This window comes from Dermacentor albipictus, chromosome 8, assembly GCF_038994185.2.
Source record: "Dermacentor albipictus isolate Rhodes 1998 colony chromosome 8, USDA_Dalb.pri_finalv2, whole genome shotgun sequence".
In the NCBI taxonomy this organism is placed as follows: domain Eukaryota; kingdom Metazoa; phylum Arthropoda; class Arachnida; order Ixodida; family Ixodidae; genus Dermacentor; species Dermacentor albipictus.
In genome coordinates, this window is record NC_091828.1 from 118,675,115 (window position 1) to 118,699,883 (window position 24,769).

The 24,769-nt window shown below is 47.0% G+C and overlaps 3 protein-coding genes across 14 annotated transcripts in view; 1 reads left to right on the plus strand and 2 right to left on the minus strand.

The window, feature by feature from the left end:
- Positions 1-24,769, plus strand: part of LOC135910324 (uncharacterized) — a 312,252-nt gene that overhangs the window by 145,113 nt on the left and 142,370 nt on the right. For 10 of the 11 annotated variants that reach the window (XR_011508107.1, XR_011508108.1, XR_011508106.1 and 7 more), the window contains one exon: positions 19,613-19,895. Coding sequence is in view for 5 of the 11 variants with exons in the window: in XM_070524262.1 (XP_070380363.1) it covers positions 19,613-19,895 (283 nt within the window). In the remaining 6 variants the exon portion in view is untranslated. Of the gene's footprint in view, positions 1-19,236; positions 19,557-19,612; positions 19,896-24,769 lie in introns of those variants that run through there. The other variant, XR_011508105.1, reaches the window with a different exon arrangement.
- Positions 1-24,769, minus strand: part of LOC135910322 (uncharacterized PE-PGRS family protein PE_PGRS46-like) — a 146,287-nt gene that overhangs the window by 2,989 nt on the left and 118,529 nt on the right. The gene's annotated exons all lie outside the window — the stretch shown is intronic.
- On the minus strand, positions 1,179-24,066 carry LOC139049065 (uncharacterized). Of its 2 annotated transcripts, none has more exons than XM_070524257.1 (4): positions 23,301-23,783; positions 22,035-22,225; positions 21,013-21,226; positions 1,179-1,198 (listed from the first exon to the last, which is right to left on the minus strand). In XM_070524257.1, exons 1-4 carry the CDS (start codon positions 23,476-23,478, stop codon positions 1,194-1,196), a joined length of 588 nt encoding a protein of 195 aa, XP_070380358.1. In that variant the 5' UTR covers positions 23,479-23,783; the 3' UTR covers positions 1,179-1,193. The 2 variants fall into 2 exon arrangements, with proteins under 2 accessions (XP_070380358.1, XP_070380357.1); XM_070524256.1 differs by lacking the exon at positions 1,179-1,198 and adding an exon at positions 15,224-15,584 and having other exon boundaries at positions 23,301-24,066.

Sequence of the window (24,769 nt, forward strand, 5' to 3'; positions counted from 1 at the left end):
TTATAAAACTTGAAAATTTATGCGGTGATAAATGAAACTTCATGTAGTAAATTCAAAACACAGTTATTCTCCAGGATACAGCTATTGCCGTTAAATGCAGGCTTTATATGTGCGTAAAAGCAAACTATCCTGACGTCTCAGTTTACAATACGAGTATACGAATGCTTATTACATTGCGTGCGTCATATCATGGTCACATGCAAACATTACTAGGCATTGCATATTTTCTCAGTGCTGACGAAAATGGCGTTGATGACTTCCGAGATAACTGCGATGCTGATCAATTTTGCTGTCTACAAGGTATTTCTACTGCAAAGAAGGTCATCCTGAAAGATTTGCAGATATGTTTAGCAATGCTCATCTTGTATAACTATTCTGGCTTAGGTGCGTGCAAACTACATCAATCTTTTCCGCTTTTTACATCTCAATAGATTCGATTCACACTATTCAGTGGTCGGCGTTGAATTCCAATTAACAAACCCTATGTCTGACTGCACATTTTCCAAGCGTCTAAACTTTTGAATTTTTTTTAATTAACGTCCCGCGCTACATACCAGCTTACTCTCTGTCTCTCTCTTTAGCGCCAATCCTCATCAAATTTACTTGTGCGATGGTCGCTATGGTTTAAACTCTTCCGCAGTAAAACTATAGCTGTTAAGGCAATGTATGACGGGAATCAGACGCATAAAATGCTTAAAGTCTTGGATCACGCATCCTCGTTATATAGAAATTGCACAACAAACTCACTTTGGCCAAAGCTGCCACCCATCGGTCCGCTCCACTGCACGCTCTGCTGGTAGGAGGCCCCGCAGGCCACGGAGGCGGCGAGCACGCAGGCAACAAAGAGACGAGCCATGGTTATGCTCTTGGACTGTAGAAGCCTTGTGAAGACGTAGAAGACAGGTACTCCTTATATACCAAGTTCGCACTACTGATCGCCTGTCGTCGGGAAGGTTAGGCTACGTGGCATGCCTGAAAAAAAAAATAGCTCTTATGAAAGCTCCACGAATTGATGTCACAAACTTCTATTGTCTTGCAAGGTAAAACCATTTTTTTTCTTTATTTATTTATAGACACAGCCATGGACAAGACGGAACGTCGTCTGAAAGTGTGCTCATAGTGTTTTTGCAGGCGAGCGACCTTGCTTGCTTGCCGCTGACAGTAGTGACAGGAATTGTCGAAGAGACTTCTCCCTAGTCTGCGATTGATATAGAACGATAAAAATGCCGTAAAAGTTAGTTTTCTTTACTGACGCTCGCACTTGCCTCACCGCATACTCCCCAAAGCAGTGACGTCAGCAGCGTAACTTCCAAGAAAGTGTCGCAACGCGTTTGCTCTTGCTGCTTCAATTTCAGCCTAAAGTTTAATCCCAATATTACTAGATAGATCTTCTTCATTGATGAAGCACCGAGAATATTATTAATCTGCATGCCTTTTATTTTCACTTCTACACGGGGTCTTTCAGCACTCATATAGAGAGAGGGACAAATAGCGACCACATTGAATTCGCTGAAGTAGCAAAGCTGGTGAACAAAAAATAAAGTAAGCGATATTCGCAGTTATAACCTCAGAAAAATTGAGAAAGCCGTAGAAAATGGCGACAGTATAAAATCAGCGAGATGAAAACTTGCCATGGGACAGAGCAAGTTGTACGGAGTGGTAGATAAGCGCGTAATTTCTTCGGAAAGTTTCTTTATATACGCATTATAATCGGCAGACGCCGACTAGGTTTACTTGTACAGCACCCAGAACAGGCACGCAGGCTTCATTTGAAGTAGTGGCGAACAATGCAGAGGCTCCTTCTACAACAAGTGATGAAGTTATACAGGCCTTTCAAGGTATGTTCATGGGAAAAGTGACAGGAGGAAATGGAATAACGATTGATTTAATCGAAGACGGAGTGAATATTATGTCCGAAAACTTGAGTCCCTGTATACGCAATACGTCACGACATCAAGCGCACCAGAGAGCTGGAAGAATTTCAACCACATACAAATCCTTAAGAAGGCAGACGTTAAAGAACTGAAAAGCTATAGCCCTATTCGCTTCGTTTCAGTATTGTGTAGTAAATTCAGAAATTTCCAATCCAATCAGGGCAACACTTTAATCAACCAAGAAAACTAGCTGGCTTCGGGACGGAATATTTTACAATGGATCTCGTCTTTGCCATCTACCAGTAATTCTAATGAGTACACTCATCCTCTCCAGCTGGATTTTATAGACTATGAAAAGGCACTCGATTGAGTATAGATACCAGCAATAAAAACAGCGCTAAACGACGGGACGAGTGAAGGGACACAGACAACGGCACTGACTAACAACCAATGTGTGTTCATTCCGTCAGTCAGCATATATATGCTCCGCCGCTATCTGAAACCACAGAATCTACAGCATAGGGCATGCGCAGGGGGAATGCAATTAATGTGATAAGAAGGCAATCTCCTTTGGAAGGAGAGAAATGGACGGGAGGCTTACACATGCTTCACCACTAACGTGAATGTGGAAGGCTTCGGATATAAGGCGTGCGCGGTCATCACGATATTTTGACAGATAGGTTACACCTTCGAAGGATGGCTTGCAGCCGCATTCATTGCAATGTAGTGACAACTGACTATCTTTTGCCCGTTTTTTAAATTTGTTGAAGTGTTCGCGCATGCGGTCGTTGATGCAACGCCCCGTTTGGCCGATATAAAAACGCTTGCATGAAAGAGGGAAAGAGGGACGCCGACTGGGTGCACTGGTACTGCGCCACTTTGTCTGTGCTGATCTACAATAAACCTCTTCATTGGCAGCTTTGGTTACTGTGCTCCTCAATGACTTTCTTTGATGCCAGCTTGTGTAGCAAAATATATGCCACTAAGAATGTGAAGCTCTTTTATTTATTTAGTTTCCGCTATTTCTGAAAAATAGGCGCCTCAAGAAGTGTGCTCATTCTGACAACTGTCGCAGGGCGTCACGCCGCCGAGCCAGCAAGGCCGACACTACGCAAGCGGATGTCCAGCAGCTACACACTTTAGCCGGAATGCGGCGCGCCGTGTATAGCGAATGACAGTGTCAACTTTCTCGTAGGCAACGAACAATGGCACACAACAGCACGTCGAGCAAGCATGTTTCGCTCTATGGACTTTTATGGCGAGATCAATTATATGGCCACTCCAGCCGTATTTCTACTGTCACCTTGGGCATCACCGTTGCCGTCGCCGTGAGGTTCTGTATGAGTGAAAGCGTGTGAGGATGAGCCGGCGAACGCGGTTCAGTCTCGCGTGCGTGAGCGAGGAACGCGGCCAGGGTGCGTGCCCTCTCCTGTGGCGCGCGAGGCAGGAGAGTGTGGCGAGACAGGAGCGGCGTTCTTCTCGAGGGGCTGCTACGATACCTAGATGTCCTCCTCGCCCACCGCTCCGTACAGAGTGAAGGCAACCGCGGCGTCTACCACGGCGTAGACCACAGCAATCGCGAAGCCGCAGTAGATGCCTTGGACGGACGCCGTGGGGACGCGTTGCCGGCGTTCGTGCGTCCAGAAAACGCTCTGTGACGTGGACAAAGTGTGCGCCCGCGTGCGCCTCATTCTCAAAGCAATCTGCAATGTTCGCAGAGTGCGCGTAGTGTCGGTTGGCTCGTATGCGCTGTGCTTTCTGCGTTACATACGCGTTGAAGCGACAGATGAATGGAGGTTTCTTGGCTTGCGGCTGCTGCCATGATTCCTACCTCCAGTGTTTTGGAATCCAGTTTTCGCTGTCTTTAAGCGACGTGTGTTCATGTTCACCTGTGCGTGCGTTACACAATGCTCGTTAATTTAGCGAAAACGCGTTGTCGGGCTAGTTGGCTTGAATCCAAGATAGAATTTGTAAGTCCGTTTGGACAAGGACGTAGAAAGGAGCAGACACAGAAAGGCAACATTGTGTCCGTGTGTTTGCTTCTTTCTACGCCCTCGTCGAGTCGCACTTACACATTGTATCATTGTTAATTTGGTTAGTAAGCGAATGTGTACACGTTTATACGGCCGATAAAACGGCTATCCTTACTAGGTACAGAAATCTGCTAATTTGCTGTGTCAATTGGTGCTTCGCCTTTCGGCGCAACAGAAAATTTTACTACGCCGATGAACGAATTTGGTGCGCTCAAGGTGACATTAAACGTTACACCACGAATGTCCTATGCCATGAAAATCACCGCCGAACATTGTTCATACATACAAAAATCTAAAAATGAGATAGTGTCAGAAATCTTTCGGTACGCCCATTCCCACAGTCTGTGGAATATGCATAATTGTTTTGCTTACCAGGCATCTTTTCATGGTTAAAGGTGGCTTTTTTGTATTCTGGAAGGGTTATTCACTAATGCAGCCTAAGTAAATTTCTCTTTTTTGTCCCTTTTTAACGTTGCCAAAGAAAGGAATCCCGACAGCGCGAACAAAAGAAGCCTCAGGCTTCTTTTGTCTTCGTAGAGTGATTGTCCCAACCGTCTTCAGAGAGTGATTGTCCCAACCGGAGCCTTCACCTTGTTCGCCTCCGGATTCGACCGTTTGAAGTCACCGTGTTTCTGCGAAGCGTGAAGATTGTGGAATGTGGAATTCGCGGAAACGTTATTCCATTGACAACGTCACCTATCAGCATGGAATCTATGTGAGAGAATTGGTTGCCCTTTGGAAACACATTCCGCCTTGTTTAGATTAGCACTAGGCGTGTTTGCTTGTATGCGAAAGGAGCGTGCGGATTCGTTAGCGCGTTACATTAGCGACTGTGGGACGACGTTTCCCTGTTGTGCATTCCTCTTCGTCCGAAAGACTGTGGAACGTTTATTTTCTGGCGACTTACGTTCCGCCGGTGAGTTTAGACGAGCGTGTTACACTGTGGAAGCCATCAGTTCCGTTCAATGTGATAGGGGAGGTTTCCTTCGCACCCCATGAGGCCACTTACCCCTTCTTCATCTGCCCTCTCTAGTCGCATCTATGCCATTCACCCTTCCGACTTACCGACACACGTGCGGTCGGCGAAGCGGGTCAATAAACAACAACAAAAAAGGCACACGCACATCTCTTTTTGTCCGTAATTTTAGAGCGCAGCTATTAGGCTCCGGTTCCTGCGTTGAGCGTCGGCGTAACCGAGCGAACGAGCACGGCGAAGGATGAAAGAGTGAATGGGGAGCGCAGCGGGGCATGAAAGACGGTGACATCGAAGCGAGCGCGAGGAAGAAAGCCGTGGAGGAGGGTATGGCGAAAGCGTGAGAAGAATAGCGTAACGCCGTGAAATGCGGCCTCTGCGTCGACAACCGTTACGAGATGGCGCCAGAGTAGCGCACCATCTCCGGCCATCAGCGGCGATAAGTTATGTCTCGAATTTATCGTTACACGAATTTAGCGAAGAGAAGTGCGGTCATAATGAAACACAGAGCACTATGGGGATACAATAGGTACGAGGTGCTCTGGAGTATGTGGAAAGATCTAATGCATGGTTCCAGACATCACATTTTGAAATGCTTGTTGTTTGTTTGAAATCAGGGACACAAGCAGGTCTCGATGGTTACCAAAGGTCAGTGGGACGCCTCGCATTGGGCGCTACAGGGAGACTACAAATGACGCTGTGCAGGGTGGTATTGGCTGGACAAGTTTTGAAGTGAGTGAAGCTCCCAGTAACAATAATTATGGGGAACAACTGACGAACATTGAAGAAAGTAAACGGGTTGGGAGAGTGTTCAAGTATTTGTACAGGAATAACATCGATTCACAGTGGAGGAAAAGAACTGGGAAGCTTACCAGAAAGTATGCGGCCTGTATGATGAGAAACGCAGCGAAAACGAACCTCAAGCGTGAAGTAACAAATGTTGAGACGATTTCATGGGTGGAGGCAATGGAAAAGAAACCCGCACATGAGTAACTACTTAAGGAAAATGGAAGAAATCAGGAAAGAAATAATTTATGATAACTCAAACGTAGGCTTACTAGTTTTCGAAGCCAGACCAGGATGCCTTAGAACACGCAACTATAAAGCGATATATAAAAAGATACAAGTGTGTGTTTGCTGCGGTAAAGCTAGGGGAACGATGGAGCATGGTTTATTAGAATGTGAAGTTACCTGCACAGCGGTCGATTTAAGAATCGGTGGCCTCTTTGTAGCCCTTCTCCCCAGCGAGAGCAGGGGGAAAGTAAACATGTCCGCAACAGAGATTAGTAAGAGGCGATTGGAAAATTGACGGAAAAAAAGTAGGGAAACGACAAACAACCGAGGCGCACCAAAACAAAGTTCACACTATGTAGTTTCAGAAACTTTGGTTGTGGAAATTCATCGTGGGCTTTCTTTTATGCGAAGCATATTACGAGGGCTCAACCCAGCTCCTCAGGCGCGGCGGTGACCATGAAATCACGTGACACCGTGACGTCACGACAGAGGAGAAGTGGCTTTGGCTCAACTCTTGCAAGACGGGCTGGGTGGGAATCGAACCAGGGTCTCCGGAGTGTGGGACGGAGACGCTACCACTGAGCCACGAGTACAACGCTTCAAAGCGGTACAAAAGCGCCTCTAGTGAATGCGGTGTTGCCTTAGAAACGCGCTGTTTCTAAGGCGTGCGTCTCTTGCTCAGGCGCACATTTCGTTGCCGCGCCGAACGCTGCTTTGCTCGACGCTCACCGCGTCCAATGCGGGGCGCGTAGTCGCTGCCCTGTAGCCCATTGTCTTACACCCCTTGGCGGGTCGACGGGAACGCTGTCGCGTTCCACTCTTGAAGGCGAAGAAGTAATGCATGAGTTGTTTCTTCGTCTAGCCGAACCAAATATAGCCAAGCAACAGCAGTTCACCAGGCTAAACAGTGGTTCAACAACTAAAATAAAGGCTAGTATGCTTCGCATCCTGGGCTTAACCTTACCTAAGCCACAGCCATTTTTTACCTTCCTTTCTTTCTTGTTTAACATAGGTAGGATATTAGGTAATAAAACAACACGAACTTGGTGGCGCAGAACCGCCATACCGTTCCAAAGCGGACGCTCATAACATCCATCCATCGATCTTCTGCTCACCGATTGCATGCTTTGAGCGCGTCCACCGATAGAAACGCTGCACGAGCGGAAGCCTTGCAGAAGCGGAAGCGTTAACCTAGGTAGGGTATTAGTCAGCATAGTAGCAAGAGATTGGTGGCGCAACCCACCGCCCCCTTCCAAAGGGGACGCTCATAACATCCATCCATCCATCCTGTCTCCTGCGGCTGCACTGAACCCACACACTGCCCCTCGCGATCTCCCGATTGGGGGAGTAGTCGGGTCACACTTCACTCCGTTTGTAATGTGCCGCACGAGACCGATTGTCCACTCCAGCAAGTATATTGCTGAATGAACACACCTATAGATTTCGCATTAAGGAGTGTCGTGATGATCGGTAGAATATTGTGCTCCAGAAAGAACCTGTACACCCTGGGCCACACCCGAAGGCGGTGCAATTTTTCGCAGCGTCTTCGCAGCGTTCTGCTACGAGGGAACTACTGGGGAATTAGAGCCGTCCGCGAAGGCGGAGATTCAGTTTAACGCGGCGTGCATAAGCGTTGGTAGCCACGAGGAGAGAATAGGACACACTGATATGCTCCCGCTCCTGGTGCAAGGAGGAAAGTCAATAATTTTATGTAGTGGCCGAATGGAAGCTAGAGCGCACACAAGTGATTCGTTATACAGATCATTCCGTTCTAGAGGTGTTCGTTGTATAGGTTCTCGACTGCGGTGTCCGTCGGGACAAGACAAGCCTGCGTACGGTTTGAACATGGCGCTGCCTGTGTCTGCAGCGTCACGGGTTCTGACCAACTACTGATGCAGACATCTGGGGAGGTATTCTGTAGGAGTCCACCTATTGGACTGACCATTTCGGCCACTGCTATTTGGCTGGGGACGCTCGCCTCCTCCTCGCTCGTACAGTTGAATCCAATGAGCAGTAGCCAAAATGGACATGTGGACTCTTACAGAATACATCACCCGGTTCGCATCGCCATTGGAGCCAAATAGTATACGCGTTAGCCTAAATTTTATTGATCATAATGGCAGCACTGGTTCTGGCAATCTTTGTAGCATTTTGACAAATATTTCGCCATATTGTGACTGACGAAAAAACATGACCAGTGGTCGCGAAGCGCTTCGTCAGCAGAGAACGTCTTTTAGCACAATATCTGCCAAGTCTTTAAAGTGCCCAGAGGCGATGTTGAAGGTCATATTTGGGATTAAGCACTTCTTGAGAGCCGAAAAAAAGCGCAACCTCGACGCCGGCCGTCATTTGCAAGAAAAGTCACATTACGGTGAGTGTCACCGGGTTGGTGTGTTTTGACGCTTGCAGTAAGCCAAGATGACGTCAAAACAAGGTTTACTGACGAGCGGCATATGCCCGTTGACACCTGGTGTACATACCAAGTGGCACACTTCCAGTGACCCCACGGATACATTTCTAGTTGCATGTACTTTATACATTTCACATATATCGTGGGTGTTCTTTCTTGTTGCTTGTCCCGCATTTAGGTGATTAAGTACGCCACAGTGTTACCGAGCACAGCAAAATAAATTGCCGAATATAAATGCTGGTGCTTCCCGTCTTTGCTTACCGCGGTGAGCTCTCTAGGGGGGGTTGAGGGGTGCATTTGGCGGAGTGCACTAATTCTCTACATTGTGTATTACGTGGTGCCATGGATGTGGCCCGTGCTACTCGGTATGTGCCCGAATCCATAATTGGGTTACTGGGTGTGTGCTATTGGCTACGTGCCACAGAGTATGTGCTAGCGATGCAAATATAACCGTGTATTGACTACATATGGTATTGATAGCCTTTTTTTATGAGTCGGGCGCGTAAGAAAGGCCATCGCTAGCATTAATAACGATAGTACTATCGGTGTCGCTACCCGATTGCTCTATGAAACTGTAGCGTTGCGATTCCTCGTGATGCCGACCAATAGGAGGCCAGGAATGAGCAATTTTTAGAACGTTCCAAGTTACTGACCACATACAATTTCGCGCGTCATTGCGTATTGAGAGAACACAAGTGCGACGCTGCTGTGTACACGTGAATATGTGGCTTCGGATTGGCATAGTTCTTGTAAAGTCGGGACACTTCGAAGGGGTGGCTGGTTAGCACGATTCCGTCGGTCACAATGGTTGATATTTTATCAGAAGAGCGAGTGAGAAGACGTCTTAGCTCGATTATTATATAGCAACGTGTTTATTTTATTCAGGAGGGGTGATGGCTGAACGTACAATTATATGAAACGCAAGAAGTGTCGGCGACACCACTAAAGTAGGTGGGCAGACGACAAGGTCCGCGCTGGCATTGCGACAGCTTGTCGTCTGCCCTTGCTCTTTTTCGCTTGATTGTAAACTGTAGCTGTGTTGGGTTCACTGAAATATGCAATACGGGCGAATTAAAACCATATGGAAACCTCAAAATATCATTTTAGGAAAGCAATATTTATGCAGCCATGCCCACGTATTAGGCGAAACCTCACTCAACGCCAGCCAACAGAAACCTCGCGCACACATACGTATACCATCAAACTCCCATAGACGGGGGCGCCAGATTTTCCCCTAGGTAATATTGTGCGAAACTCTACGGCTGGCTCTGAACCGGGGTTTGCTTCTCCGTTACCCAGTCGACGCTGTTAGTCACCGCTACACACAACATAAATTACACGTCCCACATGGGCTGCCTGCCTACTTGTCCATTCAAGAAGAGTGCATTTCGAAGAGTCCACAAGACGCGCGGCAGGCTTCGGTGGCCAACGCTCCCTACTACTCGTTTGCGGGACAGAGATTGAAAAGAAGTCCGAGAACGGAAACTGGCTAACTAACCAATCAAACGTCTGCGCAATAAAACTAGAAGAGTCCAAGAAATCCATTCGATTTACTGAAGGAGTGATGTTCTCGACGGCTTTCATTTTTTACAGCGAGAAAATTCATGCAGATATATTTTTTAGTAATTCTGCATGAGTCATATCTGGCGATGACTAAGTTTAGGTAAAATGCAAATCCCTGGAAGACCTGAAGAAAAACAGCTCCTGTGGTAGAATTTCTTTATCAAGTTGTTGAATCGCCACGTGTGTGCACTATTTCAATATTTGAGCTTCATTTACCACCAACTTACATCCGCATTCTCAAATGACCTTCGACCCTCGGCTGATGAAGGCACTGCGCTAATGAAGAACTGCAGTGATGCGCCATTCAAATGCAGTGACCACTTCCATCGAGGGGTTCCACCTCCTTGCGCTGTCTCCAGTCGAGGTGGATTGTCGTCCGGGTGGGTGTACGTTTGAAATAAGAGGGTTCGTTTCCTAATACGATCACTCGAGAAAAATAGCTTCGCTGGAAACTTACTAGAATAATTCACGCATGGCTGCAGTCTATTTCGGAAACATTTAGGAGCAGTTGATGCAACCTAGCTTCTCGTGTATTATATTTCGTTGTTTTCGACAAATGCTTTAAAGAATTGAAACAACAAATGAAGTGTTGCACGATTGCTTAAACACCCTTTCGCTGCCGACGTTGTTTAGAAAATAATTTTAACAAGACCCGCAGAAAGTGCAGGGCAACGATAGGGGCTTTCTAAGCTACCGTATCTAATCGGAGCCTAGAGACTTCGGCTCCATCGCACACCGCGAAGATTGTTGTTCGTCAATTCTCATACATGATGAAATTGTTACGCTGAAAGTTGTAGCGCATATAGTCGCGTCACTCTAAATGTATAGACATTTCAGATCTCCACGTAAGGGGGCTTTCTAAGCTACCGTATGTAATCGAAGCACTTCGAAGTTCACCCAATAAGAAACACTGTCCGTCGCATAAGGCGATTGCTTTCGTGATCGAGTGTGCAGCAGTGAGCGAAGTCACTTTCGAAGCTGCTTTTCGCTGCAACGGGCACGAATCAGCCAGAAGACAGCGCTAACGAATCTCTGAGCACACGCGGCACCTTAACTCTTCCGTAGATCGCTTTGAAGATAGGGACCCGCATCTCCCTTTACCACGAAGTAAGCGGCGAGAACTCAGGGTGCGAAGCTATCACCACTCGGCACTCTGTCCGCATCGCAGGACGCTTTCAACATATGGTCTGCGTGGCCGTGCCATACGCAGGCGCCTCCGAAGTACGGTTGATCACGGTTCGTAGTGGTACTACGCGGATAGACGCGGCGCTAAAGAGCGATAACGGCTTATAGTAATCGGAAAGTCATCAGCACACCTGGCTTCGTCGTTTGCAGCAGTTCCTGTCGGCGCAGCGTTGTCGTTTGGATTGGCCGAATTGTTTAGAAACATTGATAATGACACCGGGCTGCGTGGTGATGAGCAAGTTGCACAATGTTTACGCATACTTATACGATTTACAGTTGAATTTCCGAGTGAATTCTTCAATCTATCTATCTATCTATCTATCTATCTATCTATCTATCTATCTATCTATCTATCTATCTATCTATCTATCTATCTATCTATCTATCTATCTATCTATCTATCTATCTATCTATCTATCTATCTGGTTGCGTCTGTCTGTCTGTCTGTCTGTCTGTCTGTCTGTCTGTCTGTCTGTCTGTCTGTCTGTCTGTCTGTCTGTCTGTCTGTCTGTCTGTCTGTCTGTCTGTCTGTCTGTCTGTCTGTCTGTCTGTCTGTCTGTCTGTCTGTCTGTCTGTCTGTCTGTCTGTCTGTCTGTCTGTCTGTCTGTCTGTCTGTCTGTCTGTCTGTCTGTCTGTCTGTCTGTCTGTCTGTCTGTCTGTCTGTCTGTCTGTCTGTCTGTCTGTCTGTCTGTCTGTCTGTCTGTCTGTCTGTCTGTCTGTCTGTCCGTCCGTCCGTCCGTCCGTCTGTCTGTCTTTCCGTTGGGTACCTGGTAGCGCATACTTGAATAGTTAGAGCATTGTGTTGGCTACGCTAAGGCTAAGGGTGCAAAGCAACAGTGGTACCACAGACAACTCGCCATTGCTCCAAGCGGCTGCAGGAGCTCGATAAGGGTAAAAAAGACTCCATCCCCAAAGAGCATCGCGAGCTCGAGTAATCTCTGTCAAGTAAGTATGTTTCCTAATTGTTGAAAATTTCTACGATACCCTGATTTCATGTCCAAGTTTTATCTCCCTTCCATCGTTAACCCAGCAGTCTGAGAAGTTGTGGACACACGTAACTTTGAGAACTGCGCGATTCCTACGGCCATCCATGTGCAGTCGCGCGATGCTCGTGTCGGGGACCTCCAGGGGGGCTCGGATATTTCCAGGATACGAGTCCTCCCGCTCTCGGAATGGAGGAGCGACAATCCATCAGCGGGTCTGAACTTGCTCGGCAGGTCAAGTGGGCCCAGGCAAGGTGCGCTGGCGTTATCCTATGTAGGAGAACCTTCTCGTACGCAATGTCACGGTCGAATCCGTCACGCTACGACTGTAGCTCCGGTTGACGATATGCCAGCGCATAACTATGTCCGACATTTCTCCATGGGTCACGCAATGTACAGCAAACAAAAACAGCCGTCGCTGCCGTCTACGTCAGTCGCGGTTCCACCAAGACGATGGCGCCGCGATGCGTCACAATGACCCAAATAGCTTAGCGCAAAAAGCAAACACATAACTAGCTACGAGAACGCTCGGGAACGGGACATGCCTCTCGCCGTCTGTGGGGATTTCAGCGTGGACCTCACGAAGCCCCAAACGCGTCGCATTTGGAGTACACGAGGGAGGCGTTTGGCGCCATGTCGGCCTCCCTCAATATGGTTCCCACGGCAAGAACCGGCAGTGCGCTCGATCCCATCTTTGTCCACGAAATCAGACACGTTGACCTCATATTTATAAATTGCACTTCTCAATCCATGCTCCTCTGCTCATCTCCATCAGCGACAGACAAGAAGATGATGAGCTGCTGTTTATAGCGTTGCCAAACCCATGGACATTTTTTTCTGAACTGTACAGAGGTACAAAACATAAATATCGTCACTATATATCAAACGTGCATTATTGTATTTACAAAATACACATAGAAAGGAACTATACCGCATGAAAGTAAATGAATCTCTTCTATTCATTATATGATACAACCCTGCCTTTGTCTTGCTAGTTCCACCATCGCAACAGTTGGTCAGGTATAATCATTAACTACACACCTGTCATGGACAAAACAAATACGTGAATGCGACTTGGCGATTCTGACCATAGTAGTGCGGTTGTAACCACTATTTCAAGACAAAATATTCGTAGACGAAATATTGAAACATTTTACATATACGATGAGAAGCAATTGAGGTTTGAAGCATACATTTTACGTTATGAGTCGATGACAGATTGTTCAATTTCATTGTTCGAACAGACCTTTCGTGCGCCTCGAGGAACGGGATTTATATCGTTTAATATCCACAACTCAACTCAACTCAAGTGCAGTAGGTGACGCGATAGGCTGCCAAAACGTGTTGTGCCGGCTGATTAGATTCCTTGAGCTCAATACGTCAATGGGGAATGCTCTTCCCGGATCAGCACCAAAGCGCGTCTTTCGGCCTGTCTATGCGCCATCAAAACACCTAGAAGAATCGCAACTGAATACGCCCTACCAAACCAAAAATAAAGGAGTAGAAACAAAGATCGAGAAATGGAAGAAGTGATGAACTAACTGTCTCGCGCGTCGCAAACGTCAGGCTGTGGCCTGGATTGAAAACTACCCACATAGCAGCTCGCATTCTGCGTTCGCGCCACTCTCAAGAAAGCGACTTAATAACCTTGAAACGAAAAAAAAAACTGGAGCCACGCGTCAACCTGTATTTTTTTTCGGAAGGGACCGAAACGGCGTCTTGAGAGAGTATTGATCTCCACGCCGCCATGACATAAAATATTCTGATGGGCATTCATGTCACTGCGGCCAGAACGTTCAAGCTAGTACGTTTACATTCACACCATCGCGCTGCATCTTCGGTAAAACAAATTGATGAAATACTACGCCGATAGCAACCGCGTTTGGCAGCTGCGCATTTGCCGCAGCTGTCGCCCGATGAAGCCACAATTCTGCCACGTGGACAACGTCTGTCGAGAAAGCCCTATATATGTCCCTCTTCGCTGCAGCTGCACAAGACTTGAAAAGCTTGAGCACTTTAATGGCAGAATAAGGACCTGCCCAGTACGCTTCGCAATCAGGGGAGAGGGGGGGAAGCCTACTACCTAGGGTAAACCATGGTACACGATTCGTTATGCATGTTGCTGTTGTAGGCACATTAGGCCTTCTCTCTTTGTTTCTGCTTAAACACGGCGTTGCCTCGTTGAAGAACCACCCGTATCTACAGGATCAAACCTCAGTTTCACTCTCACTGAGACTGCTGATTCCCATCCTCCTCCCGTATGCCATGAAACTGAGGATCTTTCTGCATCCGGAGCGTTCGCTACACTACCGACTGGGCAAAGTAAGTTGGCTCGAGGCATTCATGACATTACGTAATTCCAACAGACAGTCGCTTGCCGCTATGGATGGGTTAGAGGCGTCTGTCAGTGCTTTAGAATCTTCATCTAAATCAATTGACTCCAGTTCAATTTGCGAACTACGTGCTGAAATGAGTTCCTTATTTTCTAAAATTACTAAGCTAGTCTTAAAAAATTCTGACCTAGAAAATCTTTTTTTAAGAATTAATCTATAATACAAGGTATTTTGGAAGACTTAAACCAAAACACTGCCAGTCTGTTGTCCAACGTTACGTCTGAATTCAGCGAGACTTCTACAATTAGCTGGCCCCTCGTTGAACGTGCCCACAGATTTGATAGAGCCGCGACTCTCCCACTCGTCCTATTATTCCAAAACTTTCCAGAGTTAACGACATAACCGCTGCTCTAAAAAAAAAGACACTCATAAACTCAAAGACTCTAATTACTTCAATAAAAGGTCGTTTCGGCAAGGATTTGTTCTATTTGAACAAAAAAGGAAAACATCTGGGAAGCGTCAGTTCCTTAACAAAAGTTTGGTCGCTAACTTCAGTACTTGAGGACGCATCACTCATTTGGTCACCTCATCAGGCTTACGTAATGAATTACCTTGAATTCGTTCAATATCGCGACGCACGTTTAATTTCCAGAAAGTGCAACCGTCACTCGAGCGGACCAAACATTAAATCACTGCTCTCTCTTCCTACTTTGCAATCACGGAATCTGCTTGCTGGCACCGATCATTCAACGCTGCCTCTTCAACAACCTTACCGCACATTACGTCCTTTAAACAACCTTCTAAGCTTTTAACGCATTTCTGGCAGAACTGCTGCATTTTATTCAACTGCTTTGCCGCAGGCTACCATTCACTGGAATAGTGTTACGGAGCACATCGTGAACATGAGTGTCCAGCTTGCGTTCAGGAAAAGTAACAGCCATTTTTTCTCATTCCTAATGGGTCATTAACTATTGTCACGTGGTCGTGAGAACTATTGGGGTGGACTTGGTGGCCCTCTTCCTAGTCGTCTCAGGCAAAAGTCCGTGCTCCGGGGGCAGTCCTTGCAGCCTGCGGCTACCTCGCTGGTTCTTGGCGACGTTGGTGTCTTCCGCGTGAGGGCTTGGGTCACGGCTTTGTGGGGGCGTCTGGTACATGAACGCAAAGCACCTCCACCAGATGTCACGTGGTCGTGGCGTCAAAGAACACAGTAGCAATACTGTGAAAGGCAAAAACTAGCTTTTATTGGGCGAACCTGTGCTCACAAAACAGGCTACACTTAAAGCAAAATGAAAGCGGCGAACACAGTCGGCGATCGTCGAAAATGTGATCGGCGGGTCAAACGCGTTGGCTTTTATACACCAGTTGTCGAATGTTCCAGACTAATCGTTGTGACCCGCGTGCCTTCCACAAAGTTCTACACCATTCGCGTCACGCGATGAAATCAGATAACACTAGGTTCGGCGACTACAGACAGCCGGGTATAAGCATCGATAACTTTCCAGAAACTTCGGATAAATGCAGGCGCGTCCCGCGCTGTGCGATTACATTTGTAAGGCAGCGAAACGTGGTCGCCCGATAAAGATAAGTACACGTGTCACTATTGTATAATGATGCATTTTTTACTTCTCAGTGATCCACAATAACAGTCAGTAAGCATTCCTATCCCCCTCCCTCACCCCTCCCACAATGATTCGATGCTGGAGTCTGTGAAGCGACGTGAATAAATAAAATACATAAATATATAAATAAAAATGTACAATCATGGGTTCAGTGACACGGTTCGTTATAAATGCGATGGCAGTTCAAGCACATTAGTAAATGCATCTAACGAACCATTATCTTCTGTACCTGCGTCTTCGACTGCCGCCTCATACACTCCCTGACGAGCTCGTTCTGGCCATTTCGACAACCTCGTCGTTTAGAACATTAAAGCTTGCAGTATTGTTAAAAAAAAAGCTTCCACACTTATTGGTTCTTATTTCTATTTATTCCCCTCATGTTATTCGCATCGCTGAGTCATGGTTACACAGTAATGTTTACGATTCTGAGTTTACCCCACCCTGTCTTATTGCCGTGCACCTAGACAGTATTCGTGGCCCTAGCGGCGGCGTCGAACTGCTTATCAGCTCGGATCTTCGTTTCAGTTTTACCTTCTCTCCCGGAGACAGAATACGTGCTGTGCAATAGTTACCTGAATAATTATACTGTTTTTATTAGCGTTATATATCGTCAGCCCGGTTCTTCACTTGATCTGCTACATGCTATTGCGCATTTTATGTGCCAGGCTAACGTTGATTCGTCATGATGCATCTGCGTGGGCCATTTCAACGCTTCTGGCATGAACTGGCCATCACCAAAGAGAATAGATCGTGACGTAGCAATTTGCAATGCACTAATAAATATTTCCTTGTACTCTGGGCTCGCTCAAGATGTTCCTAGTCCTACTAGGTTTAATTTCATCCTCGACTTAATTTCTTTAAGCTCAGATCTAGCCCAAAAGGGCTGCTCTTGGGAGTTATGCATGGATTTGGGCTTGTTGTTGCTTCTACAAAATTGCAATGTCCGTGCAGACTCACTAACCAGACCAGGCCTGTCTGACAAGCGCACGCGCAAAAAGAAACACCAGGAACCGTTTGTTGAATGTGCGGGAGCAATTGTTTACAACCTTCCTTTAAAGTGTGGAAAAAAATTACGTGGGGAAAAGCGGAAGATGCCTCTACGAGTGTTTAAAGGAACACCGGTATGACGTAGCAGAAAAGCGGGGTGAGTTCCTTGACACTCACTGCAGGCACTGCAGGTGGGCTGTTGCCGGGGTGGATGATGATTATCGCTCGATTTGTGCTCCAGCATACAAAGACTGCTCCATCGTGAGAAGAACTCGAAGAAGATTAACTCGCGAAATGATCGAAGCAGAAGTGATTGATAGGCATGGGGATAACTGTGTGTCAAAACCATCAATTGCCCTTTCGCGCAGAGAGTTAGCTTACTTGCGCAATGGTGTGTAAGGAATTTTTGCAAACAGCGCATGTATGATCATGTGCGCGAAAACGTTGTGTATATGTGTGGGTCATTTGCTCAAAATAAAGATTGTTGCAAGTCAGCGCCGGTGTGTGTCACGTCTTCTATTCGTCCTTGTCTTTTCACGTGCTATAAGCCTCACGTTTTCTTTGGGGGTAATTGAGCTACACTGAGATCATGACAGGGTTTTGTTGCTGCTGTGTTGTCAAACCTCGAAATTACTCTATACGTTTACTAGTTTCCCGGGCTTCACTCCTTCTGGACAATTACATTACTGATCTTTTAGCTGATCATTTCGATGCGTTTTGTGCTTAGTCATACACTTATGATAAAAGGACTGGTGCATTACTTTGAAGAGCTTGTAAAGCCGTGTATAGCCAACCATTTGTGGCCGTTAAAACTAAGAAAGGTAACGCTAACCTTCCTTGGATCCCTAATTTTAAGCTTCAAAGGGCCAAATATTTCATTTTTTCACACTCTGTTAAGAACTAACCTTCGTTTACCTTTACGATGCTTCATCCACTTCATTCAAAATTGGTAATGACGTCATCAGTGATCTGTCAGTAATATTTGCTGCTTTCAACAAGTATTTTTAGTCTTTATTTATACTCGATCCCGAATGCATTCCTTCTATCACCAATATAGTTTGTTATAAAGCAATCATTGACATTGACATAAACAAGGAAGGCAGTCTTAACCTCTTATTAAACTTGTGTTCGTAAACGTGCACCAGTCCAGATGAGATACGCAATGCGTCTTTTTTTTATTAAAATTAATATTAGGAGAGGTTGGCGCCTTTATGGTGGCACCGGCTACCCCTTGTCACTTGGCAGAAAAGAAACAAATTAGCGTAAAAAGGGAGAATAGCGACACAAAATATGGCACTCAGTAGAATACTGGACGATTAAAAAATATGCAGTCCGACAGTACATGAGTCGCAAAGTTCTGTGCATTAGTTCAGTCCACATACGCATATACAAAGCAAGATATTTTGAACAGCCAAAACACGCAACACATGTAATACACTGCAAGTACAGAACAGAATTATGCTTGTTGCGTAAAAGTTGCAATCACCACATAAACCAATTATGAACCACGAACAACGTTTGTGTTACTCATTTAGCGTATTCAGATCATCTAATACTTAATATTTTCCCAAAATGTTGGTGCCCCCTAAACACTTTTTTCAGAGCAAGAAGTGCTCTTTTTTGAAGGCCCGCAGTCGGCCATGCGCCAAGTATCTTTTTCAGAGTTCGCTATTCTTTGCGATCATCAAGATTACTTCCGGTCATTTTCGACAACTCTTATCATCTGCTACTGTTCGTTCCTCATGTAAGATAGCTAGAGTGCTTCTTCTTTATCAATCAGCTGACAAGCAGCCTTTGTCGAAATACAGACCAAGTTTATTGACATCGCACTCATGCAAAACCTTGGAACATATCATTCATAAGCACACGACAGCGGTTGGCAGCGGTGCGCAAGCAGCGTACAGAATCGATCACACTTGTCTAGAGTGGCCCGAAGGCTGCTCCGCACTGCGCCTGCGACGCCTACACTCTTAGGCAAAGTTACACCCTTTGGCTTGCCCCTTCTGCCACACAACAATAATCGTTATCGGCCTTGATGCGTTTCCTTTCTTTAACGCTGCGAGGCCGGTACTTTCCAGTAACGAACGGCACGCGCGTTATCAGCATAGAACAGTTTGCACCCTTTGGAGTGCCCCTTCTGATAACGTGCGTGCGTTCGTTACTGGAAAGTTCCGGGCTCGCAGCGCTAAAGGAAGGAAACGCATCAAGGCAGATAACGATTATTGTTGTGTGGCAGAAGCGGCAAACCAAAGGGTGTCACTTTGCCTAAGAGTGACAAGCACCGGATTCGAGATGTGTTGGCGGATAGCGCCACGCGCGTGGACGCTGCGGCATTCGCGGGCGGCCGAGGTACAGGCCTGCGTGATTTACGGGTTGCGAGCACCGGCTTTTCATCACTGGACGAGCACTGCCAGCTGAGCTGCGAACGTGACACGGCTAGGATGCTGCGGCGTGTATATCTTGGCCGCCCGCGAACGCCGCAGCGTCCACGCGCGTGGCGCTATCGGCCAACACATCTAGAACTCGGTGCTTGTCGCTAGGTGTCGCAGGCGCAGTGCGGAGCAGCCTTCGGGCCACTCTAGGCAAGTGTGATCGACTCTGTAGTACAGGTTCGCTCACCCATCCGTTTTTTACGCAGATTCTGCACGCTTCGCCAAGGAGCAAGGGGCCGAGGGACGACTGACTGCCCCGTCTACGTCAAGGAACAGCGTAGATTTCATCTCGTTCTGCACACTGTCAAGATCGCTGACTCGACGGCCCGGCTTCCCCAGCTACCTGGCGCATCGCCGCACGGCCCACCAATCGGCATGGGAGGCTCGTACCGGCTGCCTTTATACGGGACGGCACTGCGGGCGGCAGCTCAGTTTGGCAGCGGCGCGCAAGCAGCGTACAGGTTCGCTCACCCGCCCATTTTGACGCAGGTGAGACTTGGGCGTTGTTGAATAGTTATTCTACTGCGGCGCACTGCTGCCTAACTTTGATTGTAACTTTGACTGCATCTTTGCATGTAATCTCTAAGAATGGCTGGCAATGCTAAGGAAATTACGAAGGCTCTTCAAGACTTCAAACGGGAAATGAGATTAGAGATGCTTAGTGTCAAGGACAGTGTTAAATTTTGTAGTGACACGTGACGCGAAGGCACTTCGACATGAAATTGGTGAGCTGATTAAGTTCAACGAAACCTGGCTCCGAAATTAGGGCAATGTTGTCTTACTACATATTTAGATATGCGCCACGACGAGCTTCTCAGGAGCGCCGGTAGATGGCGGGATGTGTCCTCAGAGATGCGCGTGAGAGGATCCCTTGCGGCGGTAGAGCGTTGGCATTACGGCGTGTCACCGCATTACTTGTATGACAATCGCTTTAAGGTCGGCGGTGATTGAGATGAGATGATTTCTACGTATTATTTAATTGGTTTATACAGATACTACACTTGCACTTGCGGGGGTTCGTGTAAGGAAACCGAGTTTAAGCTTTTTCAGATCACATGCCTCCACTTTGCCGAGTTGCGAAGAAACGCTTAACTGAGAAAAAAATTTCATTGTTGTTATATGAAAGTCCTTTGTAGCTTTGCTTTGTAGCGCACTTAATTTGTACGCATCAGCAAAGGATAACGTGACTTTTTGTACGATGGCGTACAGGCCACTCGAAATGGATGACTTGGGCGATAGCATATGCGTGCTGCGGCTTTAACATACGGTGTTCGATTGAGAGAAGAATGAAAAAAAAAACTTGTGAAAAAGGGCGAAACTAGCAATGCGGCGACGATAGGAGAGGAACGGTAGTGCGGATTGCGCGTTCAAAGATGAAATACTGACGTCGTGTGGATATGAGGAATGAATTAATCGGGCGGCACGATTTTGAAACGGCTTCCGATTCTGTGATTAGATACGCTTGATACGGGCTCCCGATGGCAGCTGCACATTCTAATCTCAATCCGAACCTTGTGCCTCCAACGCGAGTGGCCTATGATGCTGCGAGGCACCAAAAAGCCAAAATGATTCGCGCATTGTTCTTTTTACGAGCGTAAACGCTCACGGGCGGTAGGTGCATCTTGACTCGCCGACGTCACTCTAGGTTCGGGCGTACGAAGCGCGCTCCGAGGAGAGATGAGGCTGATGGAGGGTAGCATGTCGATGGACACACTCCGTCCCTTGGAGGCCGTGGGCCCTCGCTCCACCATGGGGCTCACTGGAAGCTGGCTCTCGTCCAGGGGCATGTTGCGACCCCTGAGCACTGTCAGCTCGGCCAGCTGCGATGTCATATTCAACGTAATGTACAGTCACTCGTGGCAATAATTTAAGCGTGACTATTGCGGCCAAGAACAGCTGCTAAGGCGTAATGCCTGTTAAATAAGCGTAAGTAAATAAGTAAATTAAAAATAAGCGTAAAGAGACGGGAATAACGAAACACAAATGCAAGCGAATGCAAGGTACAATACGAAGGGGCGGCAGGGAGGGGAAAACAAAACAGAAGATTTGTAAGACATAGGGGGCAGCCCCCCCCCCCCCCAAACATTGAAATCTGCACTACTACCTATCTCATCTTCTACTACAATATGTGATATTATTATTTGTAGTACCAGAAACAAGATTACAATATTTATCGCCATGAAAATGCAAAGGAACAACTTGTCGGGTTCGTTACTGGCGCACTTCATGCAATAAATTCCAATGCGAGTCAAATGTACCCGTGTATAGACAGGTATGGACTGGCAACTCATTGCCTAGAATACGCGCACACATGCACAAGACGTTTAGAGAAGGAACGTCCTATATATGACACATCAAAAACATATTGTGGAACAATATGTTTTTAACCAAGGCATGGAATCGAGGGTGACAGCCAGTTCAGCACACGTGTTTGCGCATGGGGCAATTATTACATTTATGGTCAGTTAACAGAAAATTTGTTCAGCCTGAGCCTTTTCTGCTGCTATACCATTTTACGCGATTGAGTTAAAATGGTATGACAACATGCAAAATTTCACATGCGAATCACACAGAGCACCATATACAATTGTTACGCTTTCAGCAATACAATGAAATGTTTGGACGTACAAGTCGTTCAGTCTCCGAAATACCATGCGGTGACTCTGGGGTCCGCCCAGAATTTGACCCCGATAAGTAGTAAGGGCTGCTGAGTGTCTTGGCTTGCGTGTTGCTCGACGATGAAGCAACGCCGGGTGAAATGCTTGAGACGGTCGCCTGCTGATCAGATTTGCTTGTAGCAAGCGCAGCAGCGGGAAAGCCTGCGGTTTCAATGATCAGTAGATTTATGTTAGTGAGCAACCGGCAGGCAGCCTACCTTTTTAGCGAACCTTGATTATTCAGGTAGTCTTCGTTTTAAAAGGAATGACATCTGTAAGGCTACCTTATCCAGGCACTCGGGTGTAATGGTGAGGTTGAAATGCGGCATTCAGTCTCTCCGGCTATTAAAAACACAAATTTCAAGAGGCAATCACGTATTCTAACACTCTGGGTTTGCCACGCACATCTGAACGCCATCTTGGAAGCTCACGGAACAGGACAACTACGTTGTCTTGATCCAAGTGTGCGACGCTTTTTCGCTAGGTCTGGGGAGTTGGTACTTGAGAGCATGACTGTTATTTCAGCACCTTCTACTGCTTTTACGGAGTGATATACGTAATTTCGATTTGAACTAATGTCTTCCATCCCAAGCCCCTATTTCTGTTTCCTTAATTTTTTTCAGGATAGGTATTGCTGTTTTTTTCCTTATTCGAAACTTTATTTACACTCAAATGGCGATTGCAAGCTTCTAGCGGCTTGTGCGGTCCTCTACTAGTCATCCACACATTCATATCTCTTATACCCCAGTTTCCCGGCTTTCAACCCTTCAACCAGTTGGCATGAGCCCAGAGATTGGCACTCGGCTGATGTCAACTATAACCTCAATCTATAGAACCTCGAATACACAGTACGAAGCCCGTGAGACAAGTTGAAGTATTACTTAGGGTTATCTTACACTAGGGAACACCACAAACAACCAACGAACGTCAGAACCTACAAAGCACAAGCGTATTGCATTGCTCTGTCACTGAAAGGGCCCCATATCCAAATATTATTCTGTTCTATAGATTTGCCGCTTGAGGTGAGAAGTTCTACTAGAATTAAGTGCATGTCAGTAAGGTTGTCATTGTTGTAGCAATCGCGACAAAGGTATGCCGCTAACGACTAAGTTACGCTGTCATAGCTTTACCAATAATTCTCTTGATGAACCGGTTGTGTGAAAAAGCTTACAAGCCATACAGGAAAATCCTCTCGATATGCTAATTTACTGGGGTGGCCCCATAACACATCACTTACCCGGCTTTTTCGCGTCAGCAGGAGCATGCCCACTATCGGTTTTGTCCTTGCTGCTGCCTTCGCGTTCCGAAGCCGGTCGACCGCGTTGGTCGCTCGAGGAGGATCTCGCTGGAATGCTTCCACGATCGTTCTTCGACTGGGGAACATATTTTGGCGCACCCCTGGTGTCTTCGGCCATTTCTTAGCTGATCCGGCTCCTAAACGCCTTAGAGGCCGACGTCAGTCAGCGGTCAGTGCGTGTAACCTGACTGGAGCCGACGGTGGCAGGGGATTCCCTGCGGCCCTACAAAATACGGCCGCTCGCCCGACTCGTGTAGCTCCGAGACTCACAGGGTGTCGAGAAATTTTCCTTGTCCTTGATGATGACGGGTTCCTGCTTTCAGATCGCCAGGGCCTTTGTCGTATTCCTAGGAGGCGGAGTCCTTTTCTGTGAGCACCCCTAGCAGAGCTCAAGAACGGCGCTTCTTCTTCTTCGTCTCGCTCGCGCTTAAGCGTGGGTGCTCGCGTGAAAGCAGGAGCATGGCGGACGCAAGAGCATAACTTTCAGAAATAAACGTCAGTGGCGCCACCATTTCCTGCGTGATATAACACTTACATATTTTTCTTGCACAAAGTGCTTGCTAAAGGTGTGAGAAAGAAAATCACCGCCCCTTCCAGTCCGTGAACATGGTCGAACAGCGAAGCTGTGTTAGTTACACCGAGTTTTGCACCACGCAAGGCAAACTTCGCAAGTAGTCTGTATTGTAAATCTTCTGTTTCACCATCCTCTCACCTCATTTTTGCTTTTGCGTGCTTGGCGCAGGGAGCTAGCTTTAGGAGTGTTTTTTCTTTCGCGCGTTCTCAGGGTTTTTTTGTGTGTGCGCTTAAGGTTTTCGGTTGTGCTTTGCCGTGGTTTTCCTTTTTTCGCGTGTAAGTTGCCGCCCATCGCTGTCGCTCGTGGTAGGCAGCTTCATCCTAAGGAGTACGCACTACTCGTGGCACTTCCCATAGTTAAATTTTTGATGCAATGTTCAGAACCACTAATCCAAAGTTCCGTATATTAGGTGCAAGACGCACCACTAGAGATGCAGGCGCTGAAAACGTTTTAACGATTGGTGGAAGTGGAATGACAATTGACGTGGCTGCTGGCACTTCTTGCTGGCGCAAGAAGTGCCAGCAGCCACGCGCTCCTAGTATCGCGTTTCAATTGTTAGGCACTGTTTCTTGGTCGCAAACTGCCAGCACAAAATTTCTTTCTTTCGTGGCAGGGTGGAATCAATCGTCAATGAATTCAATCCCGACCTGGGTCGATCGCTGAAAATGCACCGTGGGACAACCGTATAAGAGTCGCTTGGGTGTTAGCATTCTCAATGTGGGAAAGGGGTCGCTCCAACCCCTTTCCGTCTGTTGAGGTCTACTTTTCCTCTCCCGCTGTGTCACGTGGCCCTTTTTCACGAAGTCCGACAATGACGGCACAGGGTCCACATAAA